This window comes from Rattus rattus, chromosome 2, assembly GCF_011064425.1.
Source record: "Rattus rattus isolate New Zealand chromosome 2, Rrattus_CSIRO_v1, whole genome shotgun sequence".
Lineage (NCBI taxonomy): Eukaryota > Metazoa > Chordata > Mammalia > Rodentia > Muridae > Rattus > Rattus rattus.
Window position 1 is genome coordinate 86,711,147 of NC_046155.1, and position 19,841 is coordinate 86,730,987.

Consider the following 19,841-nt stretch of genomic DNA (forward strand, 5'->3'; position numbering starts at 1 on the left):
CTCACTAACTGCAACACTAAAGAGACTGGGCCCAGGACCTAGCATAAGCAGCAGGGTAGAGCCAGCCCTGGTTGTGGGGGTTGCTGGTGAGCAATTCCCGAGAATAGGAAAGCAGGAGTGCTCTCATACTGACTATCTCAGATACCTCTCACACCCAGATCCAGGGCTTTGAGTAGGCCCACCCCAACATCAGTGTACTGCTGGAGTGCATGAAGGGGCCAGTGAGGCAGATCCAAAACTACAGGATCTCCATGACACAGGGCAACAACAGGATATCTGAGAGGATACTCAGTGAGGTTCCAGTATTGATAGTGTAGCAGAAGCCAGAGGCCTCGTACCAAACTAATGAGTCATTGCAATAATTATTTGCAAGAAGAGAAGTATGAACAAAACAGTATACTGTGGGACATACTGTGACACACTACAACCTCTACAACAAGATTTTTTCCCTCTGCTAGTGGGGAGGTTGCAAGGGTGGAGAGTAGGTACAAGGGGATGGGGGGGATGAGTGGAATTGGGCTGCATGATGTGAAATTCACAAAGAGCTAATAGAAGTTTTAAAACAAAAAATATGTCAGCCTTCCCTACAAGGCAATAATTAACTGTGGTCCACCCACGTCTGTCCATATTTGTTCTGTGCACATGCTTGTCAACTTTAATGTAGGCTACAGACATCTTGTTTACTACAGAGTAAGCATGGGCTTTGTGGTCACATGAGCTCCCTCTAGGCAGGGTTCTGTATGGATTGCAACTTTTCCTTGACTTTGAATCAATGTATATGTTGACATACCAGTTTCTCTAAACTTGGCCCATGGGAGACTCGGGCACTGTGACCAGGGTCGACTATAAAGTCCACTTAGCTGATATCTCCAAAATGCTAAGTTCTCTCTCAACAGTACAACCCTAGAACCAGAGGCCCCTTTAGAGATGAGGGTTACAATCCCTATTGTATGTCTGAAGAAAGTTGTCAAGTGAGATTTGCAAGGTGCCCTGGTAAGTGAGTGGTAGAATCCTACATAACCCCACACAGGGTTGCTGGCCAGAAGCTGTTTGTTGATGGATCAGTAGAAAGCCAGAACCCAAGCTTGGTTGTTCCAACTACTGTCTCAGCATCCTACATTGTCTGTAACTCTAGGCAACAGCAGATACTCCCAGCTGTGTGTGACAGCTCCAAGAGCCTGCCCTAATTTTCATTAGGTTTTGATAAGAGAAGGATGTAGAGATGGTCAGTAAAAAAGTATGAATGGAAGTGGAAACTCAGACCTCATCAGGCAAGTTTCCTGAGTATGTTACCCCGACAAATCCTAGTTTCTGCAGTTTGGCCAAGGAAAGGCTAGAGAAAGAGAATATTCTAGATAGTTGACTATGATCCTCCTGCCAAGCATACATAGGTCAAATAGGAAAACCGAAAAGATTCAATGTGTTCATGACCCCATGATGCAAGGCCAAAAGGTGGCATCTCATTGTGCCAAGCTAGTTCTCTCTGTCAAGTCACTTGTGCCAGTTAGTACTGCTACTGTCATTAGATGCCATGACTGAAATTTTAGGAATAAAGCCCACTGAAGACAAACTTGGAGTCTATATGTGTCCCTGATTCCTGTGTTCTGAACTCCCTCTGAAAGGCCATGTGGTCCCTAAGATTGCAAGCTGATGTTAAGGAACTCTTGCATTTCAATTGGAGACTCTTGATCACAGGGCTCCCTAGAGCTGCCTCTGACCCATCAATAATGAGCTTTCAGCTGCTGTGATTGTGAGTTTGAGCAAAGCAGGTGGGAAGTCCTCCTGGTCCTTCTTGAAGATAATCGTGTTGAGGTCCTCTCACCTAGGTATCCCACCCAACCCGGGGTAACTCACTGATTAGGGCTGTCACAATCTCCTCCATGTTCTCCAGAAAGCTAGTGAGGTGCTGGGTGAAGGACAGATGTGGAGAGGTAACCTGGGCTACCACGGCTGCAGCCTCAGCTCGAGTGGCCTCTGAGTGGCTATCATCAGTCAAGATGTCCGTCAAGCACAGGATACCATCCACCTGCAGACACAGAGAAAGAACTTCCTAGTGTACCTTGAAAGGGAGAATGTTACTGCATGTGACAGTCAATGAGTCAGAACCAACTCCTCTCACCCTTCTGAGAAGAGCTCACACAGCTTATGGAGTCAGAAAAAACCTGAGAAGGAGCCCCTGACCCAAAGTTGTCTCTGCTTTGAGCTCAGGAATGATAAGTGACCCACTGTAGTCTTCTTAGATATCAGACAGCAAGCCAAGTGTCTAGGGGCTGACCATGGCCAGGTATCACTGCAAACTGCAATAGAAACAATGGTTATTTGGTGATCTTCTGACCTTGAGCTCCAAGCCAGGCTCCATCTTTTACGCTGTGTGATTCATATCCCTGACGCTATCCCTCAGACACCCCAGGAGGTCAGCAGATGGTAAAAATAGTTGATGCTTTATCCAGAAACGAGTGCAGGAAGTGTGGGCTCCCTCCTCTCATAGCCATCTTTGACAGCACGCTGCGCTCACTGCCTTCCTTCCCACCTCTGGTGCTCCACTGGGCTTCCCGTAGAAAGAGTGCACTGCTTCCATGGAAGCCTTGCTCTCTGTCCAATCAGAGAAGTACAGATCTTCTTGGAAACATAAGCCAGAAAAAGAGTTTCCCAGCCCTACCACAGCCAGGCCTGCTCTTGGCACAGTAACGGGAGCCACTTCTAGAGTACCTGTAGTGTGCCAGGTTCCACACTTAGTAGAATGTCCACGCCATTTTATCCCTCTGTAAAATATTCCCGTGTCACAGAAAGGAAAACTTACAAAAGATTGTTCACCCGCCCTGGATTTTTAACCTTCAGACTCATGGATTTGGGACTGAATGGCTTGCTCTTCAACACCTGGGTTCTGAAAAAAACTTCTTCCTGAAAGGTCACACCTGAGCTTAAAACGCACCCTCCATCAGGAGTCAGTGGGTGGGCTTTAGAGGAAGGGGACAGGATCTTGCCACAGTGTACCTGAAGCTCCTCCAGGAGCTAAGATGCTAGGAGGGTGAGGACCAGCACTGGAGGTGAGGAGGAGGCAAAGGATGAACAAGGAGATGCCCTGACTGATTCTCCCCATCTACTATTGACTTAAGCCTCCTGTCTCTGCATCCCTACTTCTTGCTACTAGCTCTAGTGGCCCCCCAGAGCTTGCCTGTCGTTTGATGAATCACCTTTACCTCCACCCCCAGTCCTGCACCTCCTCTTAAATGGCCCTTGGGATCTGAGAGGTCCATTAGCTGTGAAAGCCATTGGCAGTTTCAGACTCAAAGGAGACAAATGTGGAAACAAGAGCCCAGGGAACAGTCCACAGTAAGACCCACCTGGATGTGCTTAATAAAAGGAACAAACAGTAGTCAGCTGCCCCCGGCAGGACTGGACTCGGGCCAGGTATTTTATTAATAGGCCCTTGGAGAGGTCTGTTTGAGCCCACAGGGCAGCTGCAGGCCTAGAAACAGGAAGCAGCTCTATTGCCAGCATAAGAAGCCTCTCAATTGACTGGCTTTCCTCCTTCGAGCATCAATCAAGAGTGTTGCTAAGAAGCTCCTGGGGTCTCTAATGGGACAATATCTCCATCAACCCAGTGCCCTCAAACTTGTCTTGACTGTAGTTACTGCTGCTTCCCTGGTCTCTAACCTAGTTGAAACAGCAGTCAGACTCAGCCCAGTATGCCACCCTGATGCTCAAGCAAATCTGAGTTGGTGGTCCCAGGAAACTCAATGCCCAAATAAGAACCCCTCTCCTGGAGCCAGGAGTAAGTCTGTGGCCTGATAAATACAGACCAAGTCCCAAGCTTGTGCTTCGGGAACACTGACCCAGAAGAAAGTGCCCCTTTGGTGGGGGAAATTATTCTCATCACAGATTACCATCAGGCAAAGTGATTTACCAAAGGATACTCTACTTCCCCAGGAAGCTACCCTTGACTTAACACACCCACAATCCAGCTTGGGAAGATGGCTCACTTTGGCTTCCATGCTCAAGTGCTTCTGATATCTTCATCATATTTTAATGGTGAAAGAACATTGTTTCTCCAAGTGGGATTGTGGCAGCATCAAAAAACTGTGGATTACTTAAAAGAGAACCTCTGAGCTATCCTACCAGATTCATGGACAGGCCAGGAATCTCCTTGGTAAAAGGTGCAACAGAACTTTTGTACTACTCCAGCATTAGCCATACACAATGGTGTGATTCTCTGATCCTATGTGTGCCTGAACCCCTGTTCACTTGGTTCACTTGGGTTGCCTGATGCCTGAGATATACTGGGATTTCAGGAAATGGGAAATAAATGACAGAAAGTAACATTTGGCCTAAAACTTGAGGACACATTGTAGATTAATATAAGTAGAAGAATGGCATTCTATACAGGAAGAGGCCGTGAGCAAAGACCCAAGAAGGACAGCATTAGAACAGAAGCCAATTCAACATCAGTTCTACAGATTCTTGACCCCAGGTGATGTGGACCCTGATGCTCTTGTGGCTCCTAGATTTCCCAGAGGACCTGTGGGCCCCTGTACATTCAAATGATGAACTGCCCATTGTCTTGCCTTCTCTGGTATGAAGAGTGTGCTTCAGTTGGCCTCTGATTGACCACTAATTATAAAAGATTTCATTCTTTCAACATGAATCACATGAAGAGGACACTGGAACCCTGGCTTTTCCTCATTCTTTACCAGCCAGCTGCCATAAGGTGAACAGGCCTCCTCTGTAACATGCTTCCATGATTCACTGTGCTGCCATGAGCCCAAAGCAAAGAGGCTATCAGGGCCACAAAAACACTAAAACCAGGAGCCCAGACAAACCATCATCCCAGTGAGGCAATTTTCTCCAGTATTTTGTTGCAATGAAGAAAAGCTGATAGACGAATTACCCACAGACCCAAGATTCTCACATTTGGAGGAGACTGCAGAAAGGGACCTCAGAGGGAATCTCTGAGTCACATAGAATTAAGGAGAGGGCCTCCAGGCATCAGGAGAAAGCTAAGCCACAGTGGGTCGAGGATGGAATGATGTCACTATGTGGCAAGCACTGCCCATGCAGTCTCTCATTGAATAATTGCAATATTCCATTCAAGTTGATGTTTCAAATACCCATCTCATAAGAAAAATGAAAGCCATAGATACTGGCATTATTACCCTATATTTTAGGCTTAAAGGCTCAAAGGGGTAAGAAAGTTGTTTAGATTGTAAGAGGTAGGCAGGATTCAGACTAATAGGTCTGGCCCCAATGTCTGTACTTTCTGATATTCTAGAAATTGGCGTGAGGGCTAAAAAGTCTCATACCCCAGTGATAGGAAGCCCGTGGTGATAAGTTGTAGTGAGCTGGGCTGGATTGGAGCTTTGGACCTGGTGGTGAGTGTAGAGACCGATGATTTGTGTGGTAGCCTGTTAGTGACAGACTGAGGGAAATCAGCAGCATCAGAAACAAGGAAATTTGCCACCTACAAAAAGCCACCAAATAAAAGAGCAAGCAGGGCATATGAACAGGTTCCCCAAGCTTACAGAACACAAAGCCCAAGCAAACCACCTAAAGCAAAGCAAAACAAAATACAGGACTCAGCCTCACTGGTTTTGATCCACACAAGTTAAAATTCAGTTTTATGTCTCATCTTTATTAATTACTTTTCCATTGCTGTGATTAAATGCCAGGACTAAAGAAACTTAAAGAAACAATAATTTTGGCTCACAGCTCTATAGGGAGAGTCTATAGCTGTGGGAAGGCATGGCAGCAGGGGGCCAGGAAAGGAAGCTGGCTGATCATGTTTTATCTGCACACAGGAAGTAGAGAGAGGAGGAAGTGGGTGAGACATAAACCCTCAAAGCCTTCCCCCATTGGTGTAATTCTTCCAGCAAGGCCACATCTCCTGGAAGTTCCATCAGCACCCCGAACAGCACCAGTAACTAGAGACCAAGTGTCTGTGGGGTTATCGCTCATCCAAACCATCAACTTATTAAAAAGTATAAGCACATTATAAAACCAGAGAAGGATATGATGCTAGGTATCTTTCTATAGTGTCGGTAAGTATGGCTTGCTACAACCACATGGCAAAGCAAATTAGCAGTACTAGTAGAGATGTACAAATGCTATGCCTTAATTTCTATGTTAAGACTCCCAAAGACACTGGCACATACCTGCCAGAAAACATTTAGAAGGATATGTGTAACAGCACTGCCCAGGACCGCAAGCCCACGAAAGACATTGTCAGGGGAATGTGTGCATGAATTGCAATGGATGGACACAGCAGGATAACATACAGCTGCTAAAACAAATGGGCCACAGCCACACACGGTGACAGGAGGGAGCTTCATAACCACAGGGATGTCTGTGGGAGGAAGAAAATCTCTTTGCAGATGATGGCACCATTTATATCTGTTATAAAAGTCATACAGTTTAGATTATTAGACAGAGATCTAATAAAAATAACACAGAACCTAGGGTGAGGCCCTTTCAGTGGTAGGTGATCAGAGAGATGAAATGAAGAAGTCTTAGCTTAATGCTATTTCTAACATTTAGGATTTGTAAATATTCAGCATACAGAGATCTTCCCATAGGCATCCATTTTACTACTGGAATCCTTTATAAAACATCTTCCCCTTTACACATTTATATATTCAATGTATTCAAATGCAAACAAATAATGATATATTTCTGTATTTTATTGTCTTACATAGATGATGTATCCTATGAGTATATGTGAATATTATGCCACCTCTGTCCTTGTAGCTGCCATACCACTGTGATCTGATCACAATTACAGTCTTCTGTACAATCTGTCCAGGTCACACGCACATTGGTCTCCAATTTGAGACCCTCAGGGAGAACGCCGCACTGAATTCCCTCTAGGTCCTTGACACCCAGCAGAGGATTCAACAGCCAGACTATAGTATGGGAGGAATGATAAGGAAACAAATAGAAAATCGAGGAGATTAATCGGGCCCCACAGGACAGCTTGTTAACTCTGCTCCTTATTTCTGATCTCCTTGGCCCATGCCTCCCTCTATGGAGCCTTTGAAAAAGAAAGGGAGGAGCTGGAGAAATGGCCAGGTCACAAGAGGTCATTCAGCTCAGCTCCTATGAAAGACTGAGGAGCAGTCCTGCCTGAGGCCACCTCCTTCAAACACTAGTCCAATTCCAGGACTGTCTCCAGACCCTAATTGCCCATTTCCCATCGCAAGTCATAAAGTTAGTGCCAAGACAGTCCTCTAATCAAAGCACTTACACATTCCTAAAGAAATGGCTGCTAAAAGCACTTCCAGATAATTAGCTCTTACTAGAGTAGAGTGGGTCTGGGCCTGGCCTGGTGGGTGGGTGCATATGTGGAGATGAGGTTTGTCCTGGGACCTGTACCACAGGGCTCATGGACCAGGAGCCTGGCACACAGAGATTTTCACTGAGGGTAAAAGGAATGTGAAACTTGGGCATCTGGGGCACCCAAAGTGTAGGACATGATGTCAGATTTATGAGTAGCATTCTCCCATTGATTGCCCAAAAAAGGGGTAGGGTCAGAGGTGGCCATTATAAAATATTGAAGGAACACAGTATGTGAAGGCACATCATGTATCACTGGTGCTAGTCAGCCATCTTGACTTTGTGTTAGAGCATTTGTTTTGCTTTTGCTTTGTGTTTAGTTTTTAGTAAATGTCAGAGGAGCTAGCTAGTGGCTTATAACAAAGAATTGTGTAAGTGTGATGTAAACGTTATCTCCTCTATGATTGTGTCTACTCAAATATCTAAGATCTGCAGGAAAACTCAAAACAAATGAGGATTCCAAAGAGACTAGAATCCTCTTCCTGGGTTCAGCAAGAACAGGTATGTTCCTCTAGAACATAACCAGTTAAAAGGAAATTTGAACTCTGTTTAGAGAAAAACGAAAAGACAAACAGAAGCCAAGGACAAGGCAGAGTATCATGTGGGTCAGAGGAGAAAGCAAAATATTAACCAGGTTGGGGCAAGGTTTAAGTCAAAGTCATGGCAATGTCTGTGGTCCAACCCCTTTCCCCCCTTATAAAATGATGCGCTGGTTTTATGGCAGAGATGTGAACTTAAAAAAAAAATCCACAGAAACTAAATAAGCCTGCAAAAGGTGACAGCATCCTCCCCTAAGCCAGCATATCCAGGCTCCACTCCACCTCTCCTGTTGTTTCAAACACAAATGGATAAACACAAACATCAAATCACAATAGAAAATGGGAGAGCAGATAGCAGGGTTTATGTGGCCCCTCTGAGGGGAACGAAAGCCAATAAGGGAGAGGGAGGAAGATGCACAGGCAGAGAAAGTAGAAAGGGGCATCTTCAGCAGAGAGCAATCATGGCTTGAATCACTTGGGAGTGTAACTAGAAACTAATCTCTTTATTCGCAGAAATTTTTTTCCTTAAAGCACATTTTAAAGAGATGTGTTGGAATGACTGTGCCTTGTGTCAGTGTTATTGGCCTTGTGCTATATAAAAATGCCAACTTTTCAACGAAGTCCCATGGAGGCCCAGCTGGGACCTGGGTGTAGCCAAAGTGCTTAGGTCAGCGATTATCTGATGATCAGTGCCATCGTCTGGGGGAATATTAAAAATTATACTAGTTAGGCACTAGGGAGGCAGAGGAAGGTGGATCTCTAAGTTTGAGACCAGTATGGTCTACAAAGTGAGTCACAGAACAGCCAGGGCTACTCAAGGAAACCTTATCTCAGTAAATCTATATACACATACACATATATATCTTCAATTTAACCAACTGAATTTTTATTTTAATGACATGTCTTCTTTTAAAAGTTTTTTATGTAAGTCTAATGGACATCTTGGCTTGAACACCAGTGTCCTGGGACCATTGTAGTACGAGAGAGTTGACACAGCCTTCAGAGTTTGGAGAGTGCCTGCTTTCTAACTGGACTTCCTCAAGATACAGCACACACAGCCGCAATGAACCAGTCAACGACACATTAGCCTTCCTTTGAATTCAGCAGCACGACAAAGGAGTCCATAACCAGCATCTCCAGCACTGTGCTTGCCAATGCAATCACCCAAGAAAAGAAATGATGGTTAAAAGAAGCAAACCAGCCATTCTGCACACCATCCTTTACATGTGGTTCAAATGTGCAGAAAACATGAGGCAGTCAGCACTCTATGAAAATGTGTAAGTAGATTTAACACAACCACTGGATACAGTATCAAGTATATTTTCTGTGTATTAGCAGAAAGATTTCAAAAATGGTAATTTAAGGTACCACTCACATTACCATAAAGCATAGATATGAATAAATATTTAAAAGATGTATGAGGGGGTCAACCTTTAAGGTCTACACTAAGCAGTAAGGCGCATGATGTTCATTGATCAGACTACTCTAATTGTTTGAGATGCCAAACATATAGAAATATAAAGAACTCTTAATTAAAATATTGGCAGGTATTTTGTAGACTCCAACAAGCTGGCTATAAAATGGAAATATGAAGATTTGCCAATATCATCTTAAAGAACAAAGAGAGTACTTGTACAACTCATTATCGAGTTTTGTTTTGTTTTTGTTTTTGTTTTTTAGATTGAGGGCCTCAGTGTTACATTGGTAAAAGGACTAACAGAACAGACAGACTGTATCCATCCCTTTGTTTACATAAAGGTTTCACTTCAACTTTGGAATGGTTTTTTCAATAAATGCTTTAGGCTCAACTGACTAACAGTATGAGTGGAAAACTAAAAATGTTTAGTTTCGCACCAAGAGAGGTGAGTAGTAAGTCAGGATGTGAACAGCAAACCAATGACCCTCCTTGCAATGGTTAGCTTTGCGGACCTTGCACAGCCCAGCATGGGAAGAAAGTTTCAATAAGGAACTTTCTAGACCAGATAGGCCTGTGAGGCATGTCTGTGAGTATTTGTCTTGATTGTTAACCGATTTAAGAAGACCTGGCCCATTTTAGGTAGCACCCGTCCCCAGACGGGGTCTTCAGAGCAATATAACAAAGGAAGAAACTAGCTGAGGACAAGCAAGGGTCCATGCATTCATTTCTCTCTGTTCTTGACTAAGGATATGATATCACCAGATGCTTAGAGCTCCTGCACTGGGGCAGCCAGACCCCCAGCGACAGACTGTAATCTAAAATTCCCAACTCAAACAACCCTTTCTCCCCCTAAGTTGCTTTTTGTCTGGATATTTTGTCACAAGAACAGAAATGAAACAAAGACAGTGTCAAACAAAATACAGGAAAGTACCCTCAGCATTCTGGGGGAAGCAGGGATTTCTTAAATAGACAGAAGCAGCACTCACTATAAAAAGGAAGATCAATAAATAGGACTGTAACAAAATCAAGAATTTCTATTAATCAAATGACAACATTAAGAGAATGATAAAGCAAACCGCAGGCTGACAACATTTATTCTTGCTGTCTCTATCCGAAAAGGGATTTGTGTCTAGAATTCATTTTAAAATTTATAAATCAATAAGGCAAGACAAACGATGCAATGTTTTCAAATGAGAAAACATCCCGGACTGACGTTTCACCAAAAGAAAGAAGAAGAAAAAACACAAGACAACCAAATGGACAACAAGGATATGAAACAGAGCTCTGACTCGTTACTCATCAGAGAGACAAACTTCAAAATCATAATGAGAGATGAATTTGTGCCTGAGTAAGTCAGAGGCAGGGGACTGCCTCATAAATCTACAAGCATCTCCATCCGTGCTTCTGAAATGGTCTAGGAAGAGGCCCCAGCACAGCTCTGGAAATTGAACTCACTCATCATCTCCACAGGCCTTTCTGCCTACCTCTCAGTCTCCCTCCCTTTTCCTGTGAGCCTCCTCTTTTTCCCCACAGCCCTTCCCTCTCTGCAGGGGACCAACAGGCCCACCACTTGCTCTACACTGTCAGTACCAGAATGTGGAAGGAAGGGCATACTTCTGGTCCAGTTCCACCCCAATCTGCACTGATGCTCACAGAGGCTCACAGTCTCCCATTTCCTTTTGCTGCCACAAGCCCTGTGTCCCCTGCTCCCCTCCTAGTGGTGCTTCTCCATTCAAAAGCCAAAGGACAGCCTAGCATCAAAAGCAGCCAAAAGCATCACCTCTACCCCCAGTCAATTCCCCTTTGCTATGTCCCCTGCTCTTCACCACACCAGCATCACGTTCGCACACAATTTTCCATCTTTCTGAGTCCTATGGCTTCTAAGGAGGACGTGCACACCAAGTAACATTTTATCCACATCAGAGTCTCCTCACCCCTGGTCACCAACACACAGAGAAGGAAGGGAGTTTCCCAAAGCAAGGCACAGGGTCAAAAGGCTACAAGCTCTGCTTCAATGGCTCCTCTGGAAGCATCTCCGTTCACACCAGGGAACAGGTACCAGAATTCCCAGCTGAGAGAGCTCAACACCTCCTCGTTTTCCTACATCACATTGTCTTACAAAATTCATTCATACTCCACACGCTACCCAAAAACTTACTAAATGGTATTGGGAAACGTCCTTCTGGTTCTTTAGAGAACAAGTCACCAAGAGAGAACAGGCCTCACTACTAATGCCATCATGGCAACCTCTACCCAGGAAGCATCCTCAGTCTCAACTGCTTGCTATGTATCTCACCTGTCTCACAGTGACTACACATCCTGGCCCACCAGCCTCCTATGTCTGCTTAGAGATGCAGTGATTTGAGTCTGGGGTCTGAGGAGGGAGGGAGAGAGGAGAATCTAGCATAAACCATAAGGCCCTAGAGTGCAATGGAACTTAGCTCATATCCCACAGAAACATATTTCAACATTTTAGCCATTCTTTCCTCACTGAAGGACCCACCCCCACTCCTCTGTCTGCTGCCTTCACTTCACACAGGCTCCTGAAACTGCTGGCAAAGGCTTTGCAAGGAAGACCGTCTATACCTCACCTCAGGCTGATGGTAGGAATAGTGTGTGTGTGTGTGTGTGTGTGTGTGTGTGTGTGTCCATGCCTTGGCAAGCCAAAGCAGCTGTGAAGATAGTGGGGAGCAGGGGCGTTGGGGGAGAAGCCAGGCAGAGCTCTGGGCAGGAATGCCAAAGAGACAAGAGAGCTGTTGGGGAAGCAGGTCAGAGCTGGCTCTGAACTAAAGTTAAAAAGCAAAGGTAAAAAAACAAACACACACAAAAAAAAAAAAAAAAAAAAAACCAAAAATTCTTCTGTTAAGATGTTTCAGCAGAGGCAGAGGCCCCACTTGAGGATGCACCATACAAGAGGCCATGGGTGTCTGTCTTAAAAGCATGCAGAAGAACATCCCTCCAGTTTTACCTAAAGCAGCTGAAGGGTACGAGGTTACATGTGTAGCTGGACAGCATCTCCAGCCCGGCATACCAAAGGGCAGTGGGTGGCAGGGAGCATGCTCAGTCATAACCTGGGAGACAGTAGGGTTTCTGTGCTCAACAGACAGAACACAGAACCAGAGGTCAAGCCTGATGACCTGAACTTGATCCCCTCAACTCCACGGTAGAAGAAAAGAAAGAACTCTCTCTTCCAAGCTGTCCTTTGACCTTCACATGCACACCGAGGCACATGCACATGGTCACTCTATTACAATTAATTAATTAATTAACTGTAAAATGTGCATAGCTCATCCTCTGGGGAAGCCTCAGCAATCTGGGTTAGCGGCATAGTAGATTGCAAGATCGGTCTGCATCTTTCACCTAGAGGATGATATCCCTGTAGGAAGCATTGGTTGTCTTAAATTTTAACCACTGCCCCACCTTGGACATTGCAGGATATATCTTCTGGCCCTAACCGCTGATTCCAAGACCCAGAGCCCAGTAGCCACAGCAGTTCCAGGAAAATGCGGTCTTGGGCAGCCTGATAGTGGAGCTCTTGTCCACCAGGGGCCGCTATTGCACAGCACATGGTGTCCCACAGAGTCCCAGTGTGAATCACATAGACTGCCAGGCAGCGCCAACCCTTCCAATTCAGGTTGGAATTGATTGGCAGGGAAACCTCAGCTCCCAGCTAGCACTCGGGACAGTACTGGCCTAGTAAAAGCAAGAGGGAAGTACATGGGATGGGGTTGGGGTGGTGGTGGGGGTGGGGGTGGGAGTCAGAGGGCTAAGCTTTAATCATCTCTGCTCCTCCACCTGAAGACAGACTGGAAGGTAGACTGCGAGACAGAACGAGCCACACTCCTGCAGAGAAGACTGAGTCACAGTTTCCCCTCCTCTGCCCTGCCCGAGTTAGAGCAGCCCAGCTAACTGACTGTGACCCTGAGGTGCTCGGGTCAGCCTCAGCCAGTTTTCAGGGCAGTTGAAGTCATTGTTAGGCATGGGGTGGAAGCACCACTTGAGCCCCAGAGAGGAGAGGGCAGCATCTGGGGAATCTGTTTTCAGAGCACCCGATCTCTTAATCAAGAGCTTCTCCTAGGGGAGGAAGAGTCGGTAAGACAAATCAAAGACCTGATATCCACAGCGCCCCCACTCCACCCCGATCTCCCCACACAGCCTCACTCATTTAACTATCAGGACCGGATTTAGCATAGTAAGTAAGTCGCTGCTTTGTGCTGGGGCTGCACACTGTGAACTCTATTGCAGCTTTTGAATCTTGGAGGGCAGAAGGAATCTATGTGAACGAGAGAAGAAAAGCATAGGGCTCTGTTTGGCCCTGTGCCTGCCAGGGTCTACCCTTGTCAGCCTCAACTTGAACTTTTGTAAACGGGAATGGAGGTGGCCACCAATCCTGCATTACTTGAATAACAACTGTGAGATTCAAAAGGGCTAAGGACTGGGAACAGCCCAATTTCTTTTAAATGTACTATGTCTGACTATCAGCCACTGAGCAGAGCACCACGGTGGAGAGACTCCCAGTAAGCAGGCAATGGAGCCCCCACCCACACCCCACACCCCCACCCCACCCCCGCCCCATCCCTGCACTGCCACCAACAAGCCCACTTCTTCCTGCCCAGGGTCTTTGCCTAGACCTCCCTGTCTCTATTTTACAGGCATAACCCAGCATGAAAGGTGAGCTTCTGCATGAGGTAAGCAACTGTTTCCCTTCCCACATCCACCCTCACCCCAGAGACTTTCTGATTGGACTTGAAATTGAGTTCTTCTACCTCCCCTGATCGTCCTTAATTTCTTTATCGATTTTCATTAAACTCTCCTTTGGCTCCAGAACAAAGTAAACTAACTCCTTATTTTTCAAAAAAAAAAAAAAAAAAAAAAAAAAAAAAGGGGGTGATGAGTTAGAAATAAAAGAATGTTCTTCGGGAAATGGGACTTGCTCTTGTCTAAGGCTAAAGGGAAATTTCCAAAACTGTCTCGAGAGCTGGCTAAAGTTGGCTGAGCACTGGGCTTTGGGGTGTTCCTGACCTCTCATGGTCTTAGACCTGTGCTTCTCTGCTCTGCAGGTGCACGGCCCCTCCTCTGGACCATGTGCTCAGCACCGATCCTGATCTTTGGTCCCGTTCTTTGAGCCAGCAGCACCAGGCCCTTACTTTAGTCACACCTGGAAATCTCCTATGGTCACTCCAAAATCCTTGGCACCCAGTCTCTTTGGAGGACGATGCAGAGTCTCCCTAGACCACCATGTAGGACAAACAAGCTAGATATAGGCAGCCTATGTCCCATGCACAGATTCCAACTGTAGACCCAATGTGTGTTTCCTAACTCTGACAAGGGAGGTACCACTTCATTTCACAGAAGACAACGCCAAAAGTCAGAGGGAAGTAACTAGCTCCTTGGGACGCTCTTCCTCCACGAACTGTGCAGCATTTGGCAATGCCAGTCTGTGTGGTGTCAGGAAAGCAGCTCTGACCTGTCAACCTTGGGAGTTGGGAGTGTCTGCTCTCACTCCATCCCGGGATCCAGGTCATCTTGCTCCGGTCATCTCCCAAGTGTGGTCCTGAGAACATTATCGTCTCTCTGGGCTCCTCTGATTCACTGAGTGTGGAGCTCCTTAGAGACACAGAGCTTCACAGATCAATGGCCAGCCATAGGGTCCTTTGCATCTCCTAGGACTGCTTTCCCCTACACCTCTATACAGCCACTGGGGTCAGATCTCCATTGGCTTTTTGATTCTCTTTCACCAGGAATTCTGAAAAGAGGAAGCCTCCTTGAGGTCACAAGCCAGCCTCCACTCTATATGCACTTCTGGGCTCTCCACATTTGGCCTTTGACGCAAGCTGCTTACCTTCTACCCTGAGTCTAGCATGGGACCATTTAAGGAGACATGGCTATCTGCAGAGGACCAGGAAAAGCATGGCTGACTTCTAGAAGTGTACTGATCCTGGTCCCAAAACAGTGTGGAACCTGTGGCTGAGGTAAACTAGATCTCTACAGGGAAGACCCCTTAGGCCTTTCTAGAGAGACCTTCCCTGACTAACACTTTGATCCTAGCTCCAAGGGAGCCATTCACCTGTGGTCCCCACCTCCTCCTACAGACAGTAACCTCCCAGAGTCCAGTCTCTTCCAAAGTCCTTAGTATTAACACTGCCCCAGGCCACAATCATGAAAACTGATTCAGCCCCACTGTGCCCTAAGTTCCATGTATACAATAGTCCCATGAGATTTCAGTGTACTTAAATCAGGAAAGTGTCTAAAAGGCTCCGGAAGTTATCCCAAGTAACTTGCAAATTCTCCAAACTTAATGAGCGCGAAGAATCAAGTTTAGACAAAGGGCAGCCTGCCCCTCAACATCTGCAGGGCTCAGCTGCACTGGAGAGACGGCTTCCCAACAACACGTGATAAAAGAGTGAGTCTGGAGAGTGAGCGTTGGACAGTATGAAGGTCGGAGTGAGTGGATGAGAATGGGAGACTGGCAGTCAGAGGAAGGAGCGACAGTCAGTGACTTAAAGTGGGTGACTGAAGGAGACCAGGACTTTTTCAACCCTTAGCAATCTGACTTGGAGAAGAGGAGTGCCCACCATTTCTTTTCCTTTTGGGGTGGGGGCAAGGGGACCTGGGTTAAGCCACAGGAACTTTTTTAGTGTCCTTTGAGTATCCATGAAGCAAGCAAGGTAGGGATGCAGAGTGGCTTTGGAACCAAGGTTTAAATCCTGCCTAACACTTGCTAACGAGGTGAGTTTCGACAAGTCACAAAACTCTCTGTGACTCTGGCTCCTCATCTAGAAGAAGGACGGATTTACAGTGCTCGCCCCATAAGTTACTGGTTTGATATTGAAGGCATGTGTGCACTGGAGTGGCCCAGGCCCCACCATACACTGAATTTCATTGATTAGCATTCTTTTCCTTCATCTTCAAAAAGCAACATATGATATTCAGCCAACCCAGCCCTGGAAAAGATGAGCTAAAGAATCCTCGCCTTTTTTGAGTTGCGTCAGATGGGGGCCATTGCACCTGCAGCTCTCTGCTGTAAGCATGAAAGTGCTGCTATGTTTCTAACTTGTTTTCCTCCTGCTGCCCACAAAGGTCACTAAAGCCAAGCATCTGACTGCATTTTAGAGGTCTGGTTATCTCAGTCCCCCTACTTACTTCTCTGTGCTCCCTACCAAGCCCTAACAAGCCTAACAAGAAAATAGGAAGCAAACCTTGTCTGGCCATTTAGTTACTATTAAAGAAAGATTTAGAGGAGCCAGGGTGATGGTTGATTACTCATCACATAAGCTTAGCCATTCCCTTTATTGAATTTATCTGTCTCGTCACTATGCAAGCAAGTGCACGCACAACACAGTATGCATCCACATCCAGACAGTACTCCGGGGAGGAAAGAAATGATATCTGGTTAGATTTGGGATCTAGGATTTGATTTGAACTCTCCCCCAACCTTAGCTGTACGTCCTTAAGCAAGTAGCTTCCCTCCTCCAAGCCCATTTGTTCACTGAGTAGCAGAACCCAGGCAAGGGTATCATTAATCTCAGCCTATTACCTCCAATCTAGGGCTCTCAGCAAACCACTAAGTGCAAAAGCTTCTAACCAAGTGGGAAGAAAGCACAAATGGCTTCCCCATTCAGAGACACACCCTTGAGCTGTCAAAGACAGAGACTCACTATTCATCCTCCACCTCAACCTCATTTCCTACTCCTCTGCCTGCTCATGGGAATGGATTTGGAAAGAGGCAGCATGGGAAGGCAGGTGACTGGTTGCCTAAGCAAAGAAACTAGGGAGAGTTTGGAGTTGTCTGGGTAGATGGTTTCATGCTATGGGTCACAGGGGTGAAGAGAGGAAAGCTGTTTTTCCTCCAAACACATTCTCAAGGACAGATACAGAGCACCCCAAATCCCACAATCACCACAGCTGTCCCGACACACTGGGCTTTAAGTCACAAAGATATTCAAATTAGGTTTGGAAACTATAATATCAGTTCAGGCTCCCTAGCCTTCCAGGTTAGTCTTCCTCAGATCCACATACAGGCCCAGACTGACTGCCTGGGCACGAGTAGCCAATGTTGGATTTATTGCCCCAGGTTAGGCTGACACAGAAGCACCTAGGGCCTCCAGAGCACCAAATTCTTCCTTTGACCCCATATTTCCTGTGATGCATTGGTTCAGCAAGTCCTTGGGTTGGTTTCAGTTCTCCTACCCAAGCTGTGCAGACCTTCATGGAATGGAACCCTCCCCGCATACATAGGCACCAGAGATGGTTAGTCTTGATTGTCAGCTTGATTGGATAGACTGACAACTAGGAACTTAGTAAAGCATAGGTCTGGGTGTGTCTGTAAGGAATTTTCCAGAGATAACTGACACGTGGAATTGGTGGGGAAGATCTCAATGTAGGTAGTGCCATACCATGGGCCAAGGCCCAGAGGGAATGAAAACAAAAGCCAAAAATTCTCTCCGTCTGTCTGTCTACCTGCCTGCCTGCCTGCCTGCCTGCCTGCCTGCCTGCCTGCCTTCCTGCCTCTGTCTCTCTTTCTTTCCATGGCTACCATAACATAATTCACAATAAAGTAACTAAGTTTATCCATCTCCTCTACCACTGTGAACTACTATGATGCATTCATTGCCTTAATGCAAGCCCAGTGTAATGGTTCCCATCAGTCTTGGACTGAACTATGAACCAAATTAACCCCTTTCCCTTAAGCTGATGCTGTCCGGTATTTTGTCACAAAGATGGAAAACTGACTGGCGATGGACTCAATGGCATCTTGCGCTGCCACTTTTATCCACCAAGATCTGGATTCACTTCCTGCTATGAAATGACCAAACAGCCCAAAACGTTCAAACCACTCTCTACTAGCTTTCCAACCAAAGCCTTGTTTGTTTCATACACTGAACACTTTTGGTCAGTCACAACCACCACCCCACCACCCCACCACCCCACCACCCCACCACCCCACCACCCCACCACCCCACCACCCCACCACCCCACCACCCCACCACCCCACCACCCCACCACCCAGAAAATGCTTAGTGTCTCCTTCTGTTGCTGGCTATTTGATCACACTATGAACCATGAGATTGTGTTATTTACTTAAAAAAAGTTTCTAGTTGTGGTGTAGCTCAACCCTTAGCATACACCTTTAGTCCACCATGAAGGTAAAGTTAGTTTGTAGAGGAAAGAAGAACCAGTGTTTGAAAGTGATGTCTAATTGAGTGGTAGACAAGTGATGAATCAGAAAGATTTGACAGAATAGGATACACCTAACCCTTACAAGATGAGAAAGGAAAGGGAAGTTGCTTAAGAGAAATGCAGGCAGAGAAAAAAGGAAGGAGAGAGGAGGTAGTTTTGCAGGAAGAGTTATAGAGATAGGCTGTAGAGATAGAACAAGCTAGACACAGGTAAAGACAGGAGTCATAGAATAAGGAGCCAGAAGATTAGAACATATTGTCAGAGTTAGTTTGAAGCCAAGCAGAGCAAAAAGTCAGAAGCAGAGAGAAACCAGCTTATATCAGTCAGCTTGGAGAGGACTTTGAGCTGGAACAGCTGAGATGAATCAACTAGCCAGCAACCAGAAAGAACAAGAAAGGGAGGAGACCTTATTCAGCAGCAAGTCTCAGTGGTTGAAAACATTCTAGGCCTAGATTGAAGTATGTGGAGGCTAGAAATTTCTAGAACTAGACATAGATTAGCAGACAGAGGCAACAAGCTTCAGAGATGACAATTACACTCTGTCATTCCCAGTTAGACCCCAGAGTAACTTTCCACTTCATTTCATCAGACTTCACAGTCAACATTCCTTATAGTCCCTTCTGAGAAGTGCCTGGTAGAAACGCATTAGAATAGCCTTGCTATAGGAAGAGGACCAGATGGCTACACCCAGAGACTTCAGCCCACGAGTCAGCTGCCTTTACCTTTTCCAGCTGGTGGACACCCTCTTCCACACAGCAGATAGAGGCCAGTGTGCGGAGCGCCTGGGGGTACAAACACCGGAAGGTGTCCTGCCGGCAGACCTTGAAGAGGGCTACAACCCCACCTTCCTGTGGAGAAGAAGAGAATGATGTTACCTTATGATCTTCCCTAGATTGACTCAATAATGACAGCCCTCATTTGGCAGACATGTTTTGGGTCACTCTTCACACATTTAAACAGTGAAGTCCTCAACTCTGATTGTCCAAGTTGAAAGTATGATTTGGGGGCCAGCAACAGATGATTTGGTAGAGTTGAGGATCAAGACCCTTCAGGTCAGTCCTCTGAAGAGCCAGCCTGAAGTCACCAGAACAGGTCCAGTAAACTGGTAAAAGCAGATAAAAGGACAGAGTCTGGAATTCAGTGCCTGTTTCTATTCCATCAGCCATGACACTTCTCCTTGTTCTTTCCCATTATGGAAGGCGGGCAGAAAAGGAGTTATATATCAAGTCCTTTATTCATCATACAATGGAAAAATGGGCCACTAAAGGCCATACATGGAAGGCAATTCCTCTACTTCCACTTCACCCTTTCTCCTGCTTGTAGAAGAAAACAACTGTTTTCAGGACGCTCTACAGTGGGGGGGGGAGCACCTTAGTCTT

General features: G+C 46.0%; 1 protein-coding gene across 2 annotated transcripts in view; it reads right to left on the reverse strand.

Annotated features, from left to right (window-relative positions):
• The window catches only part of Insc (INSC spindle orientation adaptor protein), a 104,983-nt gene that overhangs the window by 18,468 nt on the left and 66,674 nt on the right, over positions 1–19,841 (reverse strand). For both annotated transcript variants that reach the window (XM_032892843.1, XM_032892842.1), the window contains 2 exons: positions 19,185–19,310; positions 1,855–2,026 (listed from right to left, as the gene is read on the reverse strand). In XM_032892843.1, the coding sequence (XP_032748734.1) occupies positions 1,855–2,026; positions 19,185–19,310 (298 nt within the window). The remainder of the gene's footprint in view (positions 1–1,854; positions 2,027–19,184; positions 19,311–19,841) is intronic.